General features: G+C 48.8%; 1 protein-coding gene across 1 annotated transcript in view; it reads right to left on the reverse strand.

Annotated features, from left to right (window-relative positions):
* The window catches only part of GALNT18 (polypeptide N-acetylgalactosaminyltransferase 18), a 311,162-nt gene that overhangs the window by 38,500 nt on the left and 246,927 nt on the right, over positions 1-25,735 (reverse strand). The window contains exons 7-9 of the mRNA XM_019729256.3: positions 15,966-16,151; positions 8,211-8,348; positions 3,019-3,114 (exon numbers count right to left, since the gene is read on the reverse strand). Coding sequence (XP_019584815.3) covers positions 3,019-3,114; positions 8,211-8,348; positions 15,966-16,151 — 420 coding nt within the window. The remainder of the gene's footprint in view (positions 1-3,018; positions 3,115-8,210; positions 8,349-15,965; positions 16,152-25,735) is intronic.

The raw sequence follows: 25,735 nt of genomic DNA on the forward strand, positions 1-25,735 counted from the left end.
AAGATGCCACAGGCTGGGTGGCTTAAACAAGAGAAATTTATTTTCGCACAGTTCTGGGAAGTTCACGATCAAGGTGACGGCCAATTCATATTCTGGTGAGAGCTCTCCTTCCAGCTTGCTGACGACCGCCTTCTTGCTGTGTCCTCCCTCATGGGGCAGGGAGAGAGTGATGGAGCTCTCGGTATTTCTTCTTATAAGGACACCAATCCTATCCTACAGGATCCCGGCTCTAGCTTTATGACTTTATATATCCTTAGTTACTTCCTTGCTCCAAATACAGTCAGGATTAGTGAACACTTCAACATATGAATTTGGGGGTAACATAATTTAGTCCATAGCATTCTGTCCCTGGCCTCTATCCCCAAATTCATTTCCTTCTCCCATGCAAACTACACACACTTCATCACAACAGCCACCAAAGTCTTAACTCATTCTAGCATCAACTCTAAAGTCTGAGGCCTAAATATCTAAATCTGATATGTGTGAGACGCAAGGTATGATTCATCTGGAGGCAAAGTTTCTCTTCAGCTAAGAACCTGTGAAATCAGACACGTTATATGCTTCCAAAATATGACGGTGGGACAGGCATAGGATGGATAATCACATTCCAAAAGGGAGAAACTGGAAGGAAGAAAGGGCTGATGGGTCCCAAGCAAGTCCCAAATCCAGCAGGGCAAATCCCCTGAGGTCTTAAGGCTCGAGAATGACCCCCTTCGGCTCAGTGCTCTGCCGTCTAGGCCCAGTGGGGTGGTGGCATCACTTCCATGGCTCTGCAGGGCTGCCTGCACCTTTGGCTGTCTAGGGTGGTCCTGCCCACACTGCTCGCTGCTTTGGCCACACCCGAGGCACTCGCCAGGGTCATCCTGGTCCACTGAAACGAGAGAGGCAGGCCCACCCTTTGCAGAAGCAGCCTTACTCCTGGGCTGCGCTGGGAGTGGCAGCCCTCTATCCCCTTCAGCATCATTCTTCCCTTTTCTCGAGTAGTAATAGTGCCTGTTCACAACTGAGTAGCAATATGGTCCCATCTTGTAGAACCCCGAAGTACGACAGCCTGCCTTCATCCTGCCCCACTTTCTCTTTAGTTCACCCTAGCACCTTTACTGCTGTCTTCTGCTGCTGAGACGGCTGATGAAACCCGTGAATCCCACTCATGATCTCTTAGTCAAATGGTTGTTCAGCCACACGCCTAGCGTTCTCTTTAAAACAAGCTTTCCCATTTTTCACAATATGGAGAGGCTGAGAATTTTCCAAATCTTCCAGTTAAGGTTAAATGAAGCCATAAGGGTAGACCCCTGATTTGATCGGATCAGTGTCCTTTAAAGAAGTGACACGGGAGAGCTCGCTCATTCTCTCTCTCTCCAGGCCATGTGAGGACACAGCAAGAGTGTGACCATCTGCAAGCCAGAAAAACAGCTCTCCCCAGAAACCAAATTAGCGGGCGCTTTGGTCTTAGGTTTCCCAGCCTCCAGAACTGTGAGAGAGTAAATTTCTGTGTACCCCCCCAGCCTGTGGCATTCTGTTCCAGCAGCCCTGGCAGACTAATACTGGCGGTGTCCACTAAAAGTGAGCATATATTCAGCCTGTGACTCAGTGATTTGACTCTGAGGTACAAAAGAAACGACTGTACATGTGCACAGAAGACGTGCACAGAGCTGCTCACAGCAGCAGGACTCGTAACACTTCCGAGCCAGCGACAATCCAAGTGCCCAGCAGCAGCAGAGCATTGAGTGAATAGGGTATATTCATAAAACGAATGACTACACAGTCATACAAAGGAACAAAAACACACCTACATGTAACAGCCTGCGTGTGTGTGCTTCACAAATATAATGAGGAAAGAAAGAAGCCAACATGAGAAAGCAACGACCCTGTGATCCTATGGATATAAAATTCAAAATCAGGCAACGATGCCCTTTTTCTTGATCTGGGTGCTGGTTACATGAATATGTTTGCTCTGAAAATACATTAATCTGTACATTTATACTTTGTCCATTTTCTGTACACACATCATATGTCAGTACAGATTTACAGATAAGCAGTCACCCATTAGAAATGGTGCACCACTGGAATGGTGGAGAATGAGTTGCTGTACCGCGTGGTGTGGGGATAGTCTGATCTGCTGACCTGGGACTGACCCGTCAGTGACGTCACAGCAGCTCAGCCGCAAAAACGGACGAGCTGGTGGAGACAACTGGACAATCGCGGGAAGTCTCAGCCTGATAAGCGGCTGACACACACACATATCATCATATCCTGCAGTTGTGTGTTCAGGCAGGTAACAACTCTTTTAAACACTACATTGCAATTGCACAAATATACATACCTTCTATTCTAAAATATCTTTTTAAAATCATTGTGCACTTCTGGAGTTAAGATAAGTAACCTCTGGAAATGGTGTCAAGTCGGAGCAGGTAAGTCTATGGCAGTCTGGGCCAACAGCTGCCCATTGGACTTTGCTGAATAAAGCTTTTCTCTTGCCTGTGTCCTTGCTATTCTCTTTGGATATCCAAGCCCAAGCCTAAGCTTGAAGGGGGAATATTTTCAGGAGAACTTCTTTTCCTGGGAGCTGCCCTTCACACTCCACCAGGAGAAGGTCATTAGAGCTAGAAAGGGTCTCGGGGCTATACATTTTGGCCCCAGCTGTGACCTAGTAATGGCTGTGCCAAGGGACTCAGAGGTGTCAGGGAGCTTGGGGGAACCCTGCGCTTCCTCCTGTTAGGGAAGGGCATGGCTGCCAGCACTGGGACTGTGGTTTACCATGGTTTGCCCAAAGGAGGCAGGCCTCTTTAGACATGGATCGCCTTCCTTGCTCCCCGCCCCTGAGGACCTGGCAGCCCAGCGCCTGCTCCCCCAGCCTCCTTCCAGGCAAGGCAGGTGTGACTCTCCTCTTTTGCTCAGGCGGATACCGCCTAACAAAAAGCCCCCGATGGCCCTGGGCCCAGAGTTGCCATGACAGAGTTTAGCTTTCTTTCCCCACACCAGACACACATGTGCACAACCGGCATGGAAAGCTCTTACCTGGGGCGTCATCCCGTGGCAGATGTACACGATGGGAACGTTCTCTGTGTCTGGACCCTGATCGAGACACAAATCCGTCTTCAGAGAATTCTGCAACTGCGCCCCAGGGGAGAGGCGGCCACACCAAAGAGAAAGGAACAGAGAAAGAAATGCATTAAATCAGGAGAAACAAGCTTTCCGCTGAGACAGGCCCCATTTCCGTAGTCATCCCAAGGCTCCTTGAATACTATGATACTGTGGAAACCAATAAGCACCAGCTTTTGCTTTGCATGAAGGTGCTGAGGGAAGAGCAGTGTCTTTGAAGGAGAAGCATTCACATGTTAATCAGCAGGCTGGATTTGGGGGGCTGAGGCAGTGTAGGCAAAAATAAAGCTACATATGCACGCATCCACACACGATGCTGCTAGGTTGTTCACCCCCTCCATTTCCATAGGGGCGGCATGATGGCCTTCAGGGGTCCCTGAGTACAAGTCTTTGCTCTTGAGGCTTGGAACCAGGCCCTGTCTGCCTCCGACAGATCTAGCAGTGGTTGGCCAGGCCCCAGTGGAGGTCCAGCTGAGGAGGATACTCCAGAGTGGGAGCTCTGGAAGGCGAATAAGAGAGAAGCGGGCCAGGGTGGGAGCAGGAGAAGAGAGAGGAAACTCTTACTCTCACCTCGAGGCACATGACAATCCACAGAACAAATGTGGTGGCCACGAGAATTGTGAGGCCACTTAGATTGGGTGTGGGGACCTCCTGGGTCACGTGCAAGCAGAGAAACCCAGTTGTGATTGAGGAGGAGATGAAGCATGAACCAGACAGAATTAGGGACAAGAGAGTTCATCCTGCCCCTGCTGTGGTTTTAGTGGCTTCCCAGCTCGAACGCCATGTCCAGCGGTACATTTCCTGTGCCCATCAGAGAGTTTGCGGCATCTTTCCCCACCTTAACTTGAGCTAGCTTAAATAGCTCTTCTTAGCAATCAAAGCGCTCTATTTAGAACAGGAGGCTGGAGATGATAATCCAGGGGGAGCTGGGGCAATGGACCACAGTTGGGTCATCTGTTGGGGAAGGACGGCAACAGGTAGGCGCCGAGCTTTGGTTGTCCTGATGGACTGTGGCAGGAATGCAAGGAATCCAATTAAGGAGTGTGAAACGCAACGGACAACCAGAGGTACATGCGTGCGCTGTGCATACCCTACTCTTGACAGGGGACAAGGAACAGTCAAATTCTTTCCTCTTGAGCTCCCTCTCCTTTACTGGATGTCAGCAGCTCAATCTCAAACTTGTAGTTTAGAGGTTCTGAAGAAATATGAACATGTGTTAGCTTCCTAGGCAGGGCCCCAGACGCATCTATGCAGCAAAACCTCTGTTATAAACCAACTACTTGGCTGGCCTGTGTGGGAGGAGCATGTGCAAACACGCTGGACTTGTCCCACAGCCCGCGGATGGGTGGGGGTCACGTCTGAAGCAGAGGCCGTTAGTGAGACCTGCTGACTGCTCCTGCAAAGAGAAAAGCCCAGAGAGCCCTGATTGTCAGACTTGGTTCTCCCTGGGATCTCAGAGCCAGTGTCTGAGGGAGGGGGTGGGTAATGACTCTGCTGGGTCATCCCTCTCCCAGGAAGCAGGTGGTCTACTGACACAGGTGGGACAGACAGGCTGGGAAGGAATCCTGGCTCCAGATGTGTGGTCTTGGACAAAGCAATGCAACTCCTTGTGTGTCTTCTGCTCTATCGTACAGAGATAGTAATAGTGCAGACCTCATAGGGCTGTTATGGGGATGAAGGGAAACAGTATCTCCGAGCACTTAGGCCAGGGCCTGGCAAATAGCAAATGTGCAATAACAGCTGCTACTCTTACTGCTGTAACCTTCCTGAAAGCCACTCAGGGAAGCCAACTTGTATGAGTGCATCTATGTGCCAGGTACCAGTACAGGGCTTTCCATGCGTTATTCCATCTCATCCTCAGAATCACCCAGCCCGGGTAACATTATCTCTTTCAGGATAAGGGAGTGTGGTGCAGCAAGAAGCTCTGCCTCCCCTCTCGGTCTGTAACACTATTCCCCCCACATGGATGCTTGGCTTTGGCCTTCTCTCTGCCCGACTAAATCCTCCTCTTCCTTTGGTTCTTGGCTTCTCCATCACTCGGGAGGCCTTCCCTGACCTGAGTCTGGGTGTGAGGCCACTGCCCTGGGCTCCAGCAGCACCTCCAGCTCTGTTACTGTAGCACTCAGACACTTGCTTCCTGTTGCTTCTTCACTTGCCTGTCTCCTCTGTTAGTCATCACGCTAGATCTCAGTCTTTCTCACGGGCCAGCCCTGGCAGTAAATACATGTGGAATGAATGAATGAGGAAAATGAACAAATGAATGGCATCGTAGTTGGACAAGTGGAGGGCTGGAATCTGTCTCCAAAGCCCATGCTCTTTCCATCATGTAAATGGCGACAATCCTAAGACTGTGAAAGACGCCCCATGAAATGGTATGACTATAACCTTTAAGGTTTTGCAAATCGTCAAGGTTATACAGTGATTAAGTAGCAAAGCTAACATACGGAAGCCAGGTATGTCTGTTTCCAGATGCTACTCCATATCTACTGTCAGCACCAGAGCTGCAATTAAGCCAAAGCCACTCCATCTCCCAGACGTGGAGCTCAGTGATCTAGGGGAAACCCATGCCCACACCACGGGGTCCACAGGCCCTTCAGCCTGTAGGAGTCATTAATGGGACCTATTAGTGGATTAATGGACTGGCTTAGATAGATAGACTTGACACTGGCCTGATCAACAGCCCTGGGGGTTACTTGACCTGAGCAAGGTAGTGTAGGCATGGGTTGGAAAGGCAAAAGAAAAAAGGAACTCTGTCCCTGAGAAGACATCCATTCTCTCCATTTTTTTTTTTATCCAGGATAAAAATAACCATCAGGAAGTGTTTCAGCCCAGCAAACCCTCTTGCTCTTACAGCTGCATCTCGCTTCGCCTGTCTTCACCCTATTGCCCCCATTAAGGGTTCATTATGCTCCTTGACAAGCTAGTGCATCTCTGCTTGTGTCAGAGCCTAGCCTGTGGAGGAGGCAGGAGGGGGTGGGAGGTTGGCTGGGCCCTGAACAGTGGCTGGCAGATGTACGTGCAGGGGGTCAGAGACCTCTGCCAGCCCCAGAAATGGCTAACACGGCTCAGCCCTCTGGGAGGAGAAAAAGATGGCTTTTCAGCACGACAGGGTGAAAGCAGCCCCAGCTGTGGACTCAGACGTATCTAGATCCCAAGCCTGTATATCACTTACTGTTTGACTAACCAAAGGCTTCTGGGTGTGGCAGCGAGAGGTCTCCACGGGGAACCTGCTGTAAGTATTTGTAAGAGGGGCCCTTTTGCTTGGAAGACCAGAACGCCTTTGGCCAGGACCCAGAACTGCAAAGGCTGCATGCACACACCTCCGCTGCTATTGCATTCCCTGCATCTCTGCTTGAGTTTGGTGGATACTGTTTGGCTACAACTGACAGTTTGGCGAGAACATGAATCCAGAAGCCTGCCCTGGCTCACAGAGATTTGGGGTCAACAGTTTCTCTGCAGCCCCTGTCACCCTAACTGTTCTTTTCGGACGGGGTCCAACAATGGCCAAGCAGCACACACAAGTTGCTCTGGTCAGAGTGTGGGGGCACCAGCAGCGGCTGTGTCCTCGAATGGTTTGGGGGAGATGGATGGAGCTGATGGGCACCTCACAGTCCAGCGTGTTTCCATGGTGATGATAGGATTTGGAGTCTCACGTAGTAGCTGGGTAGCACCAGCTGAGGCGTTATTTTGACATCCAAATTGTACCAGCCTGAGAAGTGGGGAGGCAAGAGGCCACTGGGAATTTCTCTCAGGACATGTCAACCATGCTGTGGGACTCTTCTGGAAGGACATGACCCCCTCTACAGGCTGGTCTCCAGGACAACAGGGGGCCTGCGGAGGAAGGGTGGGGAGAGTTCCTGGGATCTCAGCCGTCTCCTTTAGAATCCTAGGATGTTGGAGTTGGAAGGCTCACAGAAAACACTGAGGCCAATCCTTCCTCGAGGATTCTTCCCCTCCCAGGCAGAAACTGTGCTCATTATGTTCCTGCGGAGACAGGACTTGAACTCAGTTCTGACCACAGGTCATCAAAGGAAGAGGCCTCAGCTTTCCTTCAACTTTTCACCCTGGGATACTGACACGGTCTGAGGGAACACTCTCTAAAAGGGCTGAATTAAAGTGATATCAGCAGCTGATGTTTCAGACTCAGCGCACGCTGATTACCTGTGTGAACGTGGGCAAGTCCCTTTTCCTCTCTGTTTCCCTGTCTGTAACACAGGGGTGAGGTAGGTAGTCTCAGGGAGATAGTTTTGAGGGCTTAGCTGTCAGTAGAAAAATTTTATGTGTTCAGTCAGCAAAAATCAGGTGAGATATCAAAAAAAAATCAATCAGGTATCATTTAAAATACTGTTATGGTCCTAGGGATACTGCAAGAATGGGAGAGTTTATCAGGTTCAAAGCATTTTAACTTAGATAGAAAATACATGTATATATCTTAGACTGTCTTCTCCCCATGAAGACAGTGTTATTTTACCCCATTTACCATATGAGGAAACTGAGAGCCATAGACGTCCAGATACCTGCCCGGGAAGCATCCTGGTCAAGACTGGAACCAGGTCCATCTGGCTGTAAACTCCATGCTCTGCCTCTCCATCCTGTTGCCTCCATCAGGGGGCACTGCTCTGAGCCAATCAACAAGTGGTACTAAAAGATCCCTCAAAATACAGCAAACTCAAGGTTGTATTTCACAGCACTCCTTTCCAGGAAGCTGTGCGTGTGAGTGGTAGGCAGAAGCCCCTTGGGTGGGGTGGTGTGCAGGCTGGTTGCCAGAAACTCAGGCACCCATGCTTGGGGAACAGTGGTGTTTGCTGTGTGGCCTTGCAATCTTAACCTAACTGCATGTTTTTGTTTTATTAAGTGGAATATGCAGGTTTGGGGCTGGAGCGGAATCGCTCAGGACTATAAAGGAGAGCCTAAGCACCTCTCTGAAGGGAGTGGAGAGGTTTGGGCTGTGAAAGCAAAGGCTGCTTCGCACACAGCTCCAGAAACTGGCCTCAGGTCTACTGCAGGGCCCACGGGGCAGGCTGAGAGGCTCCTTCCCCCTTTCCCGATTCTCTCTGATCGTGCTCTCTGCGTGTGATGGAGCGAAACCCCGAGCGCTGGCTCCTTACCACCCCGTAGGCGATGATGTCTGAGTACATCCTCATCTCTGGGTACACACTAACCAGGTACCACCGGAAGGTCTTGCACTGCAGCTGTTTCCGCAGAGCCTTCCTTGCAGAGATGTCCCCGATGTCAATTCCCGAGTCCTGCATGGGGAAGCAAACGCAGAGATGCAGCCATCACCAGGGCACAGCTTCTCCCCACACCTCCTCAACCAGGGTTCCTGGAGACTGTCTAGTGAAGAGATGACGTGGGAACTTAACTTACGCATTTCCCCACAGGTACATTAACCCCATAACCACCCCCACTTAGACCGTGGAACATGAGGTCAGCATTGATGGGGACTGACACCAAAGGCCACTGAAAATAAAGATGTCAAATCCTTAGAGTATGAAATTTAAGAAAAAGCTGTAGTCCGCCTGTAGCTGGAAGACGTGGTTAGAACACAGTCTGAGTAAGGCTTTCCCTGCCTTAAGAGATAGGCTGAGAGATTCTGAGCTGTTGGGGGAGATGGAAGGGAAAAGAGTCGAAGATGGAATAATGCTAATTCTAAGACTATTCCTAATGATCACGGCAGCTAAGGCTTATATATCAACATGCTAGGCTCTGTTCGCTATAAGAAAGACATATTTATATTTATTTACTGAGATTTATTTATATTTATGTATATTGTCCCATTTAAACCTGTAAAGTAACTCTATATAAACCCTCATCTTGCAGATGAGGAATTGAGACAAAGAGAGGTTCAGTGACCTCTCTGGTGACTTACCCAAAGTCCCACAGCTAATAAACGGAGCTGAGAGTCGAACCCAATCAACCAGGGTCTGCAGTTTGTGCTTTTCACCTTATCCTGTGCATTTGCAAGGGCCTGCCCTTCTGCCTCCTAAGACCAAGTCCCTGTGGCAGAAGCAGACTCTGTCTTTAAGCTGGAGGGTCTTCGCATAGACAGTACTTGTGTCCCTTACTTCCTAGGTATATCAAAGAGGTGGCCCCCAAGCCATGAAGGAGCAGCAGGCAAGGAGTAGTAATGGACACATGAACGTGTCCTTCACAGAAAGGGAGAAAGAAGCCCCCACGTGTCTTGTGGTCCCAGAGCAGAGTGAAGAGAACAGAGAGTCCTTGGGCTTGCACACCAGCTGCAGAATAGGACACACTGATTCAGCTGAGAAAGAGCTGACGGCACAGCAGAGAATGGTCAGGGGTCCCTCTCATGGAGGTCAGATGGAGACCTGGTGACATCTCAGAAGAGGACCCCATGGAGCCAGGGACCAGATAGGGCATGTGGTATCTCATCAGACAGCAGCCCAGAGCAGAGGCACAGACAGATGGGGCAGTACAGCTCCCCCTAACACTGCTGTCGTGTGCTGGCTGTGTGAACCCTTGGTTCTAGCTTCTAGCATCAGCTCCAAGATCAAGGGACTGGGTTTGGGAAAATAGTGAAATCAACATTTAAGTCTGAAATGTCTGATAAAAAAGACGGCTGCTGCCTGTACCTGGACATAATCAGAACAAGTTTTTGGTATCAGACAACGGGGGCTTGAGTGAAAGCAAAATGTAGATATGGAAGAAATAAATTTATTTTTGCCCAATAGAGTTCAGGTAATATAAAACTTCGAACCTGCTATAGCCTAAAGGTTTAAATTCTAGACTCCTAGGGAGCATTTCAGTGAGGACCTATCTTTGGAGTACTACTTGATGGCCTCATGCGTGATCTGTCTCCTCTCTGCTCCCTCCTAGAGCCCCCCCAGCAACTGCTGCTCGGCCTTTCTCTACGGGACCCTGGCTTCCCTACGATCAGAAAACAAGTCTGACTTATCTCTGTGCCCCAGCCGAGCACTGCATCTGAAATGTATTGATGAGCCTGACTTGAGAAAATATTTACAAAGTGGTGAACATAGCAACTGGCAATAAATGTAACCTGCTCACCCCACAACGACACCCCCCCCAAGGATCTGTTCAGTATTAACCCTTTACACTTCACTGCACTTTATCCTTGGATCACAAAGCTATTTGCCTGGACCCAGGCCTTCCCTCCTCACGTTATAATTGCTTTTATACGAGGACAAATTAACACCGTGTTTCAGCTTTTACTGGGAACCACTACTGGGACCTTCTTGTCTCATGAAGGTCTCTGTGTTTTCCAAAAATTCTGAGTTCCCATGGGAAAATTTGCTTTCTATACTCAAGTTCAAGGGAAAGTTTTTGTCTCTCTCCTTATGACCTAATCGAAGGTGGGAGAGGTATAATCCATCAGGGGTCCATCTGTACTTTAACTTCTAAGAGACTCAAGAATCAGAGTTTTGTTCAGCTTTTATTTTTGGATGTCATGATCCTTTCCTCTTCCTGTTTATTCAGGGACTTGTGCCTTTCCATTTTAATGCTTCAGCACTTCTGTATTGTGTGTTTTCTGTAACTTGCACCAAACTCTTTCTCGGAGCAGGAGGCAGAAACTGAGAAATAAGCAAACTTTCTCAGAGAAGGTCACCTTGGCCCTTATGATTAGAAAGCAATACACATATCTTCCCCCTTTGCTGAATACTTAGTGGAGTGGGTTGAATAGTGCCCTTTGCCCAAATTTGTGTCTACCTGAACCTCTAAATGTGACCTTATTTGGAAACAAAGTCTTTGTGCATATAATTAACTAGAGATCTTGAAATGAAATAATTCTGGATTTAGGGTGAGCCTAAATCTTTGTCGGAGAAAGGAGAGGGAGGTTTGGACACAGGGAGACACAGAGACAGAAGCAGAGATTAGAGTGATGCATCTATAAGCCATGACACATCAGGAGTGCCCAGAAGCTGGAAGAGACAAGGAAGAACCCTCCCCTAGAGCTGTTGCAAGGAACATGACCCTGCCGACACCTTGATTTTGGGCTTCTGGTCTCCAGAACTGTGAGAGAATAAATTTCGGTTGTTTTAAACCACCCAGTTTATGGTTAACTTGTTTCAGCAGTTCTAGGAAACTAACATATTTAGCCACACAAAAAGCTGTGTGGTATTCCTGCCCGTGTGTGCAGCCACACAAACAATTCCTTGTAGCCAAACCTAAAGACGGGCCATCTCCTCAGCACCGCGGTGTGGCATCCCTGGCACTCAGCCTATCTTCGGGCAAGAGGAAACAGGGTCTAGAGTTCCTGTGAGAAAACATCAATGCTTTGCTGCAGACTGGCTTTCTGCTTGTTGATAAACAAACTGATTTTCATTTAAAAAGGATGCAAAAGCTGGAAGTCCTCTGGCTTTCCAAAAGCTTGGGACTGAACGTGGTAAGAGACAGGAGAGACAGCTCTGTTCAGTGCACCGCCCTAGGAGGGTCAGCATAGAAGGCAGCAAGGAACAATGACTGCCCAACAAGGGACGACGACTGCCCAGCAAGCGCATTTTAAAGCTGGGCATGAATGCAGCGGGTGTAAACAATAACATCAAGAGTTAATTAACACTTACCTAGTGCTTTCCTTTGGCCGAGTACTAATAAAAGTATATATATTCATTTAACTCTCTAGGCACCACTAGGCAGGGTTAGAGGGTTCCAGCTTGACATTTGCAGCTGGGATGCTGTAGCCAAAGGTTAAGTAAATAGAAAATAGATGTGCCTGTGGTGGAGCAGAAGGTACAGTATTGGGGTGCCACCATATCAAGGGCAGCGGGGAAAACTCCTGAGAAAAACATGGAAGGCGCACAGAATCCACACTTCCTCCCTTCTTTCTTTCTCAGTTCATCCTTACTGAGTACCTAGTGTGTGTCAGGTGCTATCCTAAGCACTGTGCATGCAAATAGGAGGAAGTCAGAGTCTGCCTCAAAGGAGAGTCTAGAAGATCCAGGCAAGTACACAGAGTCTCTGCACACATAGTGTGAAGCATGGAGGGAAGAGAGAGTGCTAAAGGACAGCAGAGGAGGGGCCCTTCATCCATCTCAAGGTGTGGAGAGGCCGTGATGGTGGGGGAGGGGAAGTGAGCAGTCAAGAAAGGCTTCCTGGAGTAGGTGATGGTTAAGGTGAGTTTGGAAAGATGAGCAGGAGAACCTAAATGAGTGTTACCCAAGCCTGGCCACCCCAAACCAGCACCTGGAGAGCTATTTACAGATTCTGGCACCACTACATCTACTCATCAGAATCTCTGAGGATGGGACCCAGAATCAATATTTTTAAAAAGCTCTCCAAGTGATTCTGGTGCAGTTGGTCGGCAGATCTGCTCTGAGGAGCCACTGACCAAGGGAGAAAAGGATTGTACACACAGCCAGCAGATTCACTGGTTAATACCCATTAGCGAGGTTTTACTGAGCTCTGAGCATGTGGCCCCCCGCCCCGCCTCGTGCTAAACATGATGCCACAAATATGAATAACACAACTTGTCCTCAGGGAGCCCATGGTCCAGTGCAGTGGTTCTCAGCCCTTGGTAGACACCGGAATCCCTAAGGAGTTTTTCATAAAAAGGATCATTGGTCCCCTTTCAAACAAATTAAGTCATAATCTCTGGGGCTGGAGCCCAAGTGATTTTCAAGTCCAGACAAATTTGAGAGCCACTGGTGTAATGAGAGAGACTTTCAGACAACAAAACATTCTTTTACAGGGTGGTGATGCAATGACAGAGACACGCATGCAAAAACAGGCATTCTCCCTAGCTGGGGCAGGCTTCCCAGAGGAAAGCTAATTGGAGCTGAGTCTAAACGGATGGAGGAGAATTGGTAAGGGTGGAGGCTAGGGAAGAGGCTTTGGGTAGGGAATTTCAAGCAGACAGGACAACATCAGCAAACACACGGGCGAGAAACAGCATGGAATGGACAGCGAGCTATGGGCAGTTCCCACAGTCCAGGCAGGCTGAGGACACATCCAAAACAGGGCTGGTGGAAGGTGGGGATGCAGAGGTGGGCAGAGGAGAAAGCTTAGATCCGCATCAAACAGTGGGCTTTATGCCTCATCTTGTGCACAGTGGAGAGTCATTTCAAGATTGTAAGAAGAGCAATGACATGGCAGTTGAGTTTTTTTGAAGATCCCTTTGGATAGTGTGGAGAATAGCTCTGAGGGGGATAAGACAGGAGCCAGGGAAACCAGGTGGAGATGTGCAGAGGAAGGGAACAGGCCTGAGCTCAGACAGGAGAAGAGGAAGGAATGGAGGAGGCCTTGCTGACGGACAGGGGATGGGCCTGCGAGACAGGAGGATTAAAACAAGATGCTCAGTTTCCAGCTCAAAGGTGTGGGGAGATGGTGGTACCATGAACTGAGATGGAGAATAGGAACAGGAGCAGATTTCGGCGAGGGGGATGTCCTCAGTTTTGGTCAGATTCAGTCTGAAGTGCCTGTGGGAACGCCCAGGAGAAACTGTTCGCTGTACGTCTGAAACTAAAGGCAGAAGTTGGGGCTGGAGCTATTAATCAGGAAGCTGTCAACAGAGAGGTGGTTGTAGAACCCAAGGGTAGACGGGACTACCCAGGGAGATGTGCATAAGGAGAGCAACGGGCCAAGGACGGATCCCTGGGAAACACTTAAGCATGCCGTGGAAGTAAGAGGAGGCCGAAAGGAGTTAGGAGCAATTAGAGAGAGATGAGGACATTCAGGGTGTGGAATCATAGAGCCAAGGGAGTGCAGAGTTATAAGGAAAAGGGGGGTCCTGTAGGTTAAAGACTTTAAAATGCCCACTGACTTAGGCAGTTTGTGGACATGAGGACTTTGTCAAGACAGCTTCGATGGAGTATTGGGATTTGCCTTGAGAAGCAAATGGGATGTGACTCTTTCCAGAAGTCTAGTAAGAAGGAGAAGAGAGAGTCTGGACATCGAAGGGAACAGAGGGAGTCAAGAAACAGATTTTGAGGGAACACACTGACCTCGTCCTTCTCCACCTAAGGCTCTCTCCTGGACACCCCACCTTTCACCTGCCTTTCTTGTTTACCACCACAGCCCCCCCCCCCTTCACTTGGTTTGAACTACCCCCCTGAGGAGTCACACTGAGCTTCATCATTTTTCAGTTGTTTTTAACCCACTAAATTCTCACTGGATTTTCAACATCTGGTGGCTGCAATTGGGGGAGGGACTACAAGGTTTGCAGCTTTGGGGTACAGACTGAGGGGGGCATGAATATGAGCAGGACTCCAGTCCTTTAGCAGAGCCTGGGTATCTACAATGCTTCACTGGTGAGCTCCTGGGAGTTCCCAAGTGTTGTTAACATTTTTCAATCAGCGGACACTCATAGTGGGGCTCAGCATCCTGCCCAGAGTACTGTGATCCAACGCCCACAGCCACAGATGGATCCGTAAGTCACTGCCGTTTCCCTAGAAACATTCCCACTGTCAGGGATGCAATCCTGGGGCTGGTTTATTAGGGTTGAGCACACTCCAAATGGTACTCATTGGTGTCTCATTCTTCCCAACTGCTGAAAGCTCACTGGTGGTGGGAGTACGCAACCCAACCCAAGCCCCTCTCCCATGGTGCTGGTGGTGGTGGTGGTGGTGGTGGTGGTGGTGGTGGTGGTGTGCCTACAAGCTCCTGCCCATAGCCCAGCCTACTTTCTCAGTCACTCCACCAGAGAAACAGCCTGGGGGAGAGATCAGGGAAAAGGGCCTTCCTATGGAAACTTTAAGCAAAGGTCAATCATTTCCCTGTTAGGAAGAGAGGGCTGAGGTGGTCTAAAGGACTCCCAAGGGGAAGCCATGGCTGTAGGAGGAAAGAAGGATGTCATGCAGTCAATAGCTCTGTCTCACATAGACGGTAACACACGCAAGGGTCTCCCGGCTGGAAGCAGGTTGGGATCCTATGGCTGGCAGCTGTTGGGTTCTTCCAATTCAGCGGCCGAAGGTCATTTCCATATGCAAGGCTCAATAAATCTAATATCATTTCCATGGCAAGTCTGAATAAATCTATGAGAGAGACATTGCTTGCTCTCTTGTACTTAAGTATAGATGTAGAGGAATAGAGGACAGTAGCAGGCAATGACAGGTTGTGGGAAGGTTAGAAGCAGCCGAAAAATGTACAGAATAGTTCCCTTCTCCTCCTGAGGATCCCTGTGGAAGTATATTCCACCCCCATCCATGTAGCTCAAGAAATCCCAAAGGCATGGGGACATTCCTTATTTCTCTGATCGAAGGTTCGATGGAGAAGCTTGAACCCAATCTACAGGAAGATTACGGTGCGTCTTGTGAATTTTGGTAATCACGGGTATATCTGTAAGCTAGGACCATGAAACACCTAATGTCAGAGAAGCTGAGGACCTGGGAGCATGAAGTAAGCTTGGAGCTACCTGGTCAAACTTTCTCATTTCGAAACAGAAACTCATAGACACAGACAATAGTTTAGTGGTTACCAGAGGGTAAGGGTGGTGGGGGGTGGGGGTGGGGAGATGAGGGTAAGGGGGATCGAATATATGGTGATGGAAGGAGAACTGATTCTGGGTGATGAACACACAATGGGATTTATAGATGATGTAATACAGAATTGTACACCTGAAATTTATGTAATTTTACTAACAATTGTCACCCCAATAAATTAAAAAAACAAAAAACTTTCTCGTTTCAAAGGAGGACACTAAGGTCGGGAAAGAAGAAGTCCTCGTGGTGGCCAGGGATGGGGGTGAGGACGAGCCATGGCTAAGCCCCTCAGAGTCAGCCTCCTGTCTTCAACATGTAGTATATTTTGGGGTTGAGAGTCCACTCTAGCACGGTAAATAAGACTCTGGTTGATCCATGGGAAGGAGGATTTAGTCCCATCTTTTCTTTTTGTTGTTGTTTGTTTTTTCCCCACAAAACTCCAAGAAACCCATCCCCACAGGGGCACCCTACCTCTTGGGGTATGTTCCACGCCATGTAGACATGGCTTTTAAATTCATCCATCCAGACTTCGGCCACCCTGAGGGCATTCCTGCGGACATGGGCGGTGAGGTCTTCAGTGTAGGGCTTGTGGGCCCGCTCAATGTGGGCAATCCGGGAGCAGGGCAGGACCTCCACGCTCCCACCGCACTGCCACACCTACAAAACACACAGAGCCACCCATCAGTGCCCAGACCCAACATGAGCCCAGACGAATCCAGCTCTCTTCACCTACTCTCTCCAGAACTTCTCTCTACTGCTCCTGAAGGAGGTTACTGAGTCATTAATTCGTGTCTTGTTTCTTGTTGCTGTGGATTTGCCAGCAAATAATTAATGCACCTTCTCTCTCCATCCCTTTCACTCCCCCAAAGAAGACACTAGACATTTTGTGACCAAAGACTTGGGTTCTTTTTGCCCCAAATGAGAAGTTAACAAAACCTTTGATAATAAGCTCTGCAGCAGTGCATGACATGGAGATGACCAGCAGGGACTGCCAGCAGAGATGTCGTCTGTACCTGGAACACATGGGCCTGGACAAGAATTAGTGATCACCCTGGGGAGAGAGCAGGTACCTTCTCCTACTTCATCTTACCTGGGCCCTGAGTTCTGCTGGGACCCAAAGGAAGGAGAGCAGCAAAGAAAGGCGATATTAAACTTCTCAATGACCTTGGTGAGTGGGAGCTTAAACTAGATGCAATTTGATTTTGGAAAAAAAAAAATTAAATGACCTTGTATTCTGAGCATTGAGGGACAGTATTTTGGAGCTCTTGCCACACTCATTCCAGCCACTTTGAACTTTCCGTGTTCTGGAACACGTACATCCTTTTGTGCCCTGGGGCTTTTGCCCGTTCTGTTTGTAATTTTAGAACGCTCTCTCCACGCCTTCTCTTAACTGAGAAAAACAGAATCTCTCAAGACCTGGGCCACATGAGCCCTCTGTTGTGGGGTCTTTGCTCAGTCGTGGGGCAGAGCCAATTGCTTCCTCCTCTGGCCCTCAAGGCTCTTGGTATCACAACTTACCTACTGATAGGTCAGCCTCCCTGCCTCCCTCACTCTGTGTTCCTAGAGGGCAGAAGCCATATCTCATTCATTTCTCATCTCCAGCACCTATAACAAGGCCCGGTACACATAGGTACTTTGTAAGTACTTGTTGAGTAAATAAATAAAAGATTGATGCTTAATCAATCAATAAATGGTTGATATTAATAAATGTGGGATGACTGTGAGATACCTGGTAAGAGCTGATGAATGAGGCTTTTGAGAGACAGCAGTGGTCATTGGTCAGGTGTTGTCAGCTGGACAATTTGGCAGATAATGTTCAAACTTATAACATGTACTCATCAATAACCATAAGTCTTCATCCAAGATAGGGTCAGTTTGGGATTTAGCTTAATTTTCCCATGTTAGGTAGGAAGACAATGCCTTCTCTTCCACTAGTCTGTTTCACACCAGTTGGTTCCTACAGGCTGTTAAGAGTTGGAAGGCAATTTACTGATTTACCACTTTCTAAGCTTGTCTTGCACTTAGCATATTATTTCGGGCCAACAGAAAGGAAATACGTATCCCCACTGAGCATCCACTATGTGCCAGGCCCTGGACTGTGCTTGTGGGAAGGCAATATAGCACGGCAGTTATAGCAAAGGGTTGGGATCAGACTGCCAGGGTTTAAATCCTGGCTGTCTCTTACTAGCTATGTGACCGTGAATAAGTCACTTGATCTCACTGTGCCTCAGATTCCTCATCTCTAACAGGGATAAAAGTACCTATCTTATGAAATTGATGAGCAGATTAAAGTTATTATATGCAAAGTGCTTAGAAAAATGTCTGGCACATAGTAGGCACTCGATCAGTCTCAGCTATTATTATACAAATTATACAGCAGACTCTTCAGAATACCCTGTGAGTTGGTTATTACTGTCTCTAATTCCAAATGAAGACGCTGAGACTAAAGGCTGTCCCTTTAGCTGGTTCTGAAGACAAAAGGATCTGTCTGACACCCACGCCATGCTCCCTCATGGTGACCCCACTTTGAAACTCCTTCCCACACCTGGGACGGTCCTGACGGTCAGGAGTGGGAGCCCCAGAAGGGCCCAGACTGTGCAACTTCACTTCCCTGACCTACACATTCTGGGAATCATGCTGCTTTCCAATTCACTTTGCTCAGATTTTCAATGGAAGTCTGTGAATATGTTCTTGACAACACAAAGAGTCAGGGTGATTATATTTTTTGTACCTGGAACTGGAGGCTATTACTTGACATATTTCAGCAACACAACACAGAACGTGATTCATAACAAAGCTCTTTTTATTACGAGGCCTATTTCTCAGTCAGTTCCCCATTTCACCTTAGAATGGATGATTCTGCTAGTTGTAACCAGAAGGGGGGCGGCCGCTCCTCCCATCAGGCCCTTAGCCACACAGCAGAAGGAGTGGAGTGGATTCACACGGAGCTCTCACATCCTCTCCCCTTACTCACCCTGCTGCCATTGCCCTCGTGTACACCAAGTCACGTCTCATCCAAACTCTGCAACAGCCTGGACACAAATGATCCCCTCTGCCTTCCTCCTCTGGGCTCCTCCACGCAGCCGTCAGGGGAGTACTGTGAAGGCGGAGGCTGCATCGTGTGCCTCCTGCACCATGCCCTCGCCAGCTCAGCCCGAGGCTCCTCAGGGCCTGGCCCCTGCCCACCCGTGCAGCCTCCTGCTGGCTTCCCCACGCACTTTGCGCTGCAGCCGTGCTGAAGTACTTGCACTCCTTTCAGCGTGCCAGGTTTTTCTCTCACCTCCAGACTTCTACACATGCAATGACATGCCCCACCTCTGCCTCGCTTCCCGGACTCATCCTCGGGGTGTCAGTTCAGTGGCACATCACGGTACCCCCTTCAACCAGGTTAACCTTTTGTGCTCTGGGGTCCCTGCCCCTTCTTTCCCCATCATAGCACTTGTACTTGGTGTTTAATTATCTCCTTCCCTCTTCAAAATGTTCTCTAGCTCTTCACCAGATTCTACTGTAGATATGTGCTCAATGGTGCCCAGGACAGATCACGGGTTTCCAGCGGAGGGTGGGTGGCTGCCCGGTGGGAGTAGCGCATAGTGTTTTAAAGCACAGCTTTGGAATCAGCAGGAACTGGATTCCAACGTTTCACCTTCGCCACCTGCTGCTGTCACCTTTGGAAGGTTACTTCTCTCCAGCCTAACGTCACCCAGGGGACGGCGGATGGAGTGCGGATATCTATTAACCCTGTGCATGCCTCAGTGTGCGCACTGTATGGTGGCAGTTAAGAGGGTGGGGACAGGACATCAGCGTCAATTCTGGCCCTAATATGTGCTGGCAGAGTGGCGACTTTAGGCTACTTACCCTCTTGTCTATGGAACGCATGTGCCTGGTTCCTGTACTGGTCTGTGGGCTGGGGAAGCTCGTGTCACAGTGCCAGGACACTGTCAGCCTTCAGTCTGTGCCACTGTTATTACTTTATAGTAACCGTTACAACTGCTACTGTTTGGCTAATCCCGTACATCCACCTTCAGGGAGCAGAGGACTCCATACCTAGCGATCACGTCTACTGTCCTCTCTTCTGTGAAAAGGAATCGTCTATGGAGAGGGTCATGGCATCTGCCTTGGATACAGCCTTTGGGTTCCTGGCAGCTTTCAGTATGTTTACCCTGCCACTTCTGGACTCTGCCCAATGATACCGAAATAAACCAGAGAAAGGCTATGCTGTCCCCCCCCCCCCGCCCCGGGTGATGAGCAGCTCTGCTGACCAGTGGCTTCACAAGATTCTCAGAAGTCTCAAAAGACTGCTGACCTCAGAGACCCTCTCATGGATAACAGACAAAGGATAGGAAAGGAAATCACTGGCATTTGGACTTCCTGGAGGATGACGTCAGGAAACTTCCACAGAGGCTTGGGAGAGGCAGGGGACAGGAAGTGAGAGAAAGGGTGCCGGGCCTGGGACACGAGTCGTAGCTGACATGAGGTTGGAAGACCCAAAGCAGATGGGGGCTACAGACAACAGGGACTGTGCCAGAGAAGCAAGGTCACGGATGGAGGGCAAAGGTGTACGACAGAACGATGGCTTGGCATCGGGAGTTCTAGCAGGTGGGAATGCCAAGAGGAGAGAGGGCAGGGAAGTGGGTACCAAAGGGGTGGCTGAGAAATGAGGACCAAGAGTCAGTAATCAAGAAGGTGGGTGAGGTCACAGGGCACAGGAAACAACTGCCAAGGCGCAGAGCTTCATTGTCACATAGAGTGCGTGGGAGCCAAGCTTGTTATGACAACTGAGGCACCCATTAGTCTTACAGGCACCGAGGACCCCGGATGGCATGTCAGACCTGGGTTGCCCCTTGTGGCTTCTGGATGGGCGCTGGTCAACATGTTTCCTGACCACACCAAGTTTCTCCCTTGTCTCTGTGCCTTTGCACCTGCTGTTTCATCTTTCTGGAATAATTTCCCCCCACTTGTTACCCAGCTCAAATATTACCTTCCTTGACCACCCCGTCTAAATTAGATCCCCTCTGAATACTTTTAGTGCCCCATCTTTTGCTTAATAACATGTATTCACAATACTTCTGTTTATGTATTCATTCTTTCAATGTCTGTCTTCTGCTAGACTGTAAGCATCAGGAAGAAAAGGATCGCATTGTATACACCAGCGTTGGACAGCTATATATATTCCATAATCGTTATCTGAATGAGTGATTCCAGCCATCCGAAGAGTCCTGGGCTTTAACTATGTAGAGAGGAGGTTTAACTCGCTCAGCGAGATCCCCTAATAAAGGCCATAAACATAAAATGTGCCCAGATTTTACTGAACACAATGATTTCCTTCAAACTCAAGCTGTTTTTCAGCGAAGTTCTGACATTTAAGTGTGTACTGCTGCAACCGAAAAGAATTACTTTGGCTGCAGAGCTTAAATTAATGCTGTAAAACCTGGGAAGTCATCAGCTGAGCATCCGCCCACAGAGTAGCTGCTGGGCCTGCCCCCAGATGTGACCAAAAACCTGAAGCAGACTGTAAACAAGTTACCGAGGCAAAGTAAAGTCCCACTTGCCACCAGCGCTTCCCAGAGAGCCCTAATCCTGTGATTGTTTCTGAAAAGGCTTGAAGCATCCACTTGGAAGCTACAAGAAATCATGCAGGTCTTGGGGGCTGGTGGAGAGGGTTTAAATCTTGCCTCTAATGCACATCAGCCTTTGATTTGGACCTGTCTTTGGATGTCAGTTGCCTTTTTATTGGGAACAATGACAGCTTGGGAGGTTTAAAAGAGATACTGTATGAAAAGCTCCCAGTAGCAAAGACGGGCGCATAAGTGGGTTCTTACTGAGGGTCGAGTTCCTTTCCCTCCCAGGACGGGGAGCCGCTCGCACAAGGTCAGGGTCAGAAGAGTGGATTTACGTCTTCTCTTGGCCACTTACATAAATAAGCTGCTTTCTCTCCCAAGCCTCAAAGTCTCCCAGTTGCCAAATAGGGGAGCTGGACTCCATGATGTGTAGAGCCCTTCTACTTCTTTCATTCTGTGATTATAAGTTTTCTTGCCAGTACCTCAAACGATGCCCAGTACTTGAGACGCAACTGGCAGAGTTGTAAATTGGGAGTTATAAAACAGGGCGACACTGGAGGCAAGGCAACGGGATGCACTGTGACCATGTCTCGTACTCAGACTTGTGGTCCCTCTATAGTCTATGGCAGGAAGAACTAATCACACTCCTGTGTTAAATCATTCACTTGTCAATGTCCTTCCGAAGCACTGTGTTGAGAAGGATTCTGAGGCTCTCTCCAGGCTCAGTGAAAAAACATGCCATCATTTATTAGTAATGTTTATTGCGGGTAAGGGATTGGGGGTGGTGGTACCTCAGTCTTTACTTCATAGCCACTGTCCACAGCTTAAGATCTCAAATCCTTTCTAGCTTTTATATCCTTATGACTTTTAATGAGCTCGTTGCTCTTGGCAAAACGTTCCCACTGTTCCCTTGGCCCAGTGGGAAAGCCTCCTTTCTGCTCTCTATCCATCCCAAGCCAGCCTGGCCCAGTTCCTCCAAGCTCCTGAAACACAGGATGTGTACCACTCATGTGGACCTTATTTCTTGGCTCATGTTGTTAATTATCTTTTTATATGTAGCTGTCTCGCCTAATTTGGCTGTGAAATGCTTGGACAAGAATAGAAAGTCAAACCAGGCAGGCGGGAGGGAGGAAGACGAGGCTGGAGGCTGAGGCTGAGGCCTGAGAACAGCCAACAGACCAGGAAGCCATTCGCAGAGTGGCTGTAGGGTCAGACATGCAGGCAAACAGAGACACGGACCAGGGCTGGGCAGGACACTCATTCTCCGAGCATCCTTCAGTTCTGTCTCCCGGGCACCTCACGCATCTCACCCTAGTCCTGGTTGTGCGTGGGAAAGGGAGGGGAAGAGAGGTCAAATGTGGGCACGGCTAAGACAACAACCAGGGACCATTAGCAAGCCAGGGGACAGGGTGGGAGGTAGAGGGAGCTGGGATGGGGACAACGTAAATCATGGAGTCAACCTCCTTCCAAAACACATCTCTCTCGCACACTTGCAACCTTTAGTCTCCAGAGAAAGATCACACTCCTTACCATGGTTTGCAAGACCTCTGAGCGCTGGCCCTTCCTATTCACTGCAGCTTCATCTCCACCCTCCACTGCCCAGTTACCCCAACTTCTCTTAGTTCCCAGGGCAGACGATATTCTTGGTTTTCTGCCCCACATGCCATGTCATTCCCTTGACTGGAATTTTCCTCCCCTCCTCCCCCATCACCTACATTTACGTGCCTGGCTAATTCCTACCTACTTTCCCTGGCTGCCCTAAACTGGATTAAATGCTTCTGCTACGCGTCGCCACAGCACCTGTGCTCCCACTTGTATAGGACTCGTGACAGCTGTGCATGTGTGTAAAATGCATATGTACAGTTTCAAGATGTATAATACAAGGGACAACTGTTTCCTTATCACCTGCTCAAGAAACCGTACATTGGCAAGAACTTAGAAATTTCTGCGTGTTCCTCCTTACCCCCCAGATAATCCACTGTCCTGAATTTTGTTAATAATTTCCTTGCTATCAACTTAAACTACCTGTTTAGTTTTGAATGCTACCTGGTTTTGAATGCGATATAAATGGAAGCATATTGCCTGCATTCTGCAACTTGCTTCTTGCTTCATTTATTTTCATCACCATCGTGTTCCGTTGTATAAACATACAGCAGTTTATGTAGTGATTCTCCTGTTGGTCGACAGTCTGGGTGTTTCCAGTGTTATGAATAGTGAGTGCTCCTTGGAACAGTTTTACAGAGTCCCTTGCTGCCCAAGAGCGGGCGCCTCTCAGTGTGTTTACACTGCAGTGGAATTTCTGAGGCAAAGGTTATACACATAGTCAACTTGCCCAGGAAAAGTGAAACTCTTCCAAAGTGAGTTCCCAAGGTCCACACCCACCAGCATGGATGAGCGCTCATGTTGCTTCACAATCTTGCCAACATTTGGCCTTGTCCAGCGTTTTAATTTTTGCCCCTCTGATGGGTATGAAATTCACTCGCACTGTAGTTTTCATTTGCAACTCCCTGATTACCAGTGAGACGGAGCTGTTTTTCCTGTTTATGGGCCCGCAGTGTCAGACGGTGAGAGGAGACCCTTGGCCAGCTCGGTCCCGTTAAGGAATCTCCAGTGCCTAAGGAGGACCTGGCCCATAATAGGTGCTTGATAAATTCTTACTGTATGAATGAAGGGTCGAACGTTGCGCCTTGCTTCTGAGTTATCCCCAGTGTACTTTACTTGGTGTTCTCCCAGGTTTCCGAGGGGAGATATTTTGTTATTTTGAAGTATAAAGAAACATTTTAAAAGTCTGACAATGCTTATTCTTCTATCAGACCCCACAGAAAAACACTCCCTGGGGATCTAGTTTCCCAAGCCCGCCTCTTACAATAAACACTGCCAAAGAGTCCCTGGACAGAATTGCTGCTTGAAAAAAAAAAGATGCTTTTTCTTGGGAGGTGTCCCTGAAAAAGTCTGATTTTGAATCTGCTCTAAGAAGCACTTAAGGCAGTTTCCCTGTGTGAAAGGGATTCTTCATAACTATCAGAAAACAGCAGGAGGGGTCATCTGGCAGAATTCTAAGGAGGGACCAGCTGGGCTGGAATGTCTGGAAGCTCTTCATGAAGAAAAAGTTAAAAAGCTGTTTTGCAGGGACTTGAGATTAGCTGAAATAGCTGCTTACCTACAGGAAATCCAAGGGCAGCAATGGCCCCAAACTCAGCACACTACCCCATCACATATAGGCAACCCAGCTTTTCTTCGGACCCTAAGGCTCTGACTATAAAGACTGGGGCCATGGGACCATTTTCTCATGGGAGTTTCATGAGGATAGTCTGGCTAACATGTGGTCACTGACATTACAAGCCATCTTCTAATGGTTCCAACCAAGGAGAGTTTATTCATGGTTACCTCAAATCTCAAATTAGCCAAAAGGCCTTATTAATATTGTCCAAACTCAGGCTAGGTTGGACTCAAGACAAAAAGGACAAAAGGGAAGGAGTCAGGCCTGGGGACATCTGGGCTTGGGGGGCAGAGACAGGAGTTGGGCGGTCTCCGATGGCATGGCAGACCCCTGCTGCTCAGTAACACCTGTGTGCACCTCTATATTTCCCAGACTCCCTTGCAGTCAGGAGGGACCATGTGAAAGCTCAGACCAACGGGATCAGAGAGGAAATGACAGCTGTCACTTCCTGGCCAAGGTGGGTAAGGATCCATTGTGGGAAGCCTGTGAGTACTTCTACACTTTTTCCTCCCAGTCTGCTGGATGTTTAAAGCCAGGGTCACCTTGAAGTTCAAAGATGAGGAATCCACAAGAGAAGCAACCTGAGTCCCTCAATTACCACTTGGAGAACAGCTGCCCAGGAGAGCCTCACACCCTTCAGGGGGCTGTGAAGGAAACAGGGAATAAACTTGTCCATAAGTCTCTGAGTTTTGGGGCTGCTGTTATAGCCTGTAATCATTTCCCGGATTAACAGTCTGCCAGTGTGTAAAGAGGCAAGGTGACCAGAGAAGCTTGGGCTTGGGCCCTGCAGCACTGGTAACCAGAGGTTTAGTTTCTTGGGTGAGACTTTGGAGCAGAAGGTTCCAGGCATGGGGAGAGATTGTCCCTCAGCTTCCCGAGTCCTTTCAGAGAAGGACCCCACTAGAGGCTGAACATACAGAGAGATTAAGTTGCAAGGGGTGAGAAAGGGAGTTGACAGGGGTAGAAAGGTTGTTAGGACCCTTTGGAAAGAGGCTGCAGGTTAGAGTCTGGTTCAAGTTCAGAACCAGAGCAGAGGTCAGAAAACCAAGGGAAAAGTCAGCAGAGTGGGAGAGGAAAAGGCCAGGACTTGGAGATCACGAATGGCTCAGGATGCCTCAGAGAGCCACAGATGGCAGTGGAGCTCATCCCAGAATGAGCCAGTGAGGACACTTCCAGCCCTGGTCAGGTGACACAGTCTAGGCAGGGCTGACCTTCACAGCCCCCCACTGCATGAGGCCAGGAAAGCTGGCGAGTCCCAGTACAGGCATTTCTATAGTCCGCATGATAGAAGCCCCAAGTTCAGAGGCAGAAGTATTGGTCAAGTTCCAAGTCAGGGTTCCACTGACATGTGTGCTGTCTACTCTAATCGCATCTTTGTTTTTAACTGAGATCTCTGGCTCCTTTGCCATCACTGGTGCTGCCAGGTAATGATAATGAGCTTGAATGTCACAGGGACTCGGGGA

The sequence above is a fragment of the Rhinolophus sinicus genome, chromosome 14 (assembly GCF_057876585.1).
Source record: "Rhinolophus sinicus isolate RSI-liver-muscle chromosome 14, RSI-T2T, whole genome shotgun sequence".
NCBI classification, from domain to species: Eukaryota; Metazoa; Chordata; class Mammalia; order Chiroptera; family Rhinolophidae; genus Rhinolophus; species Rhinolophus sinicus.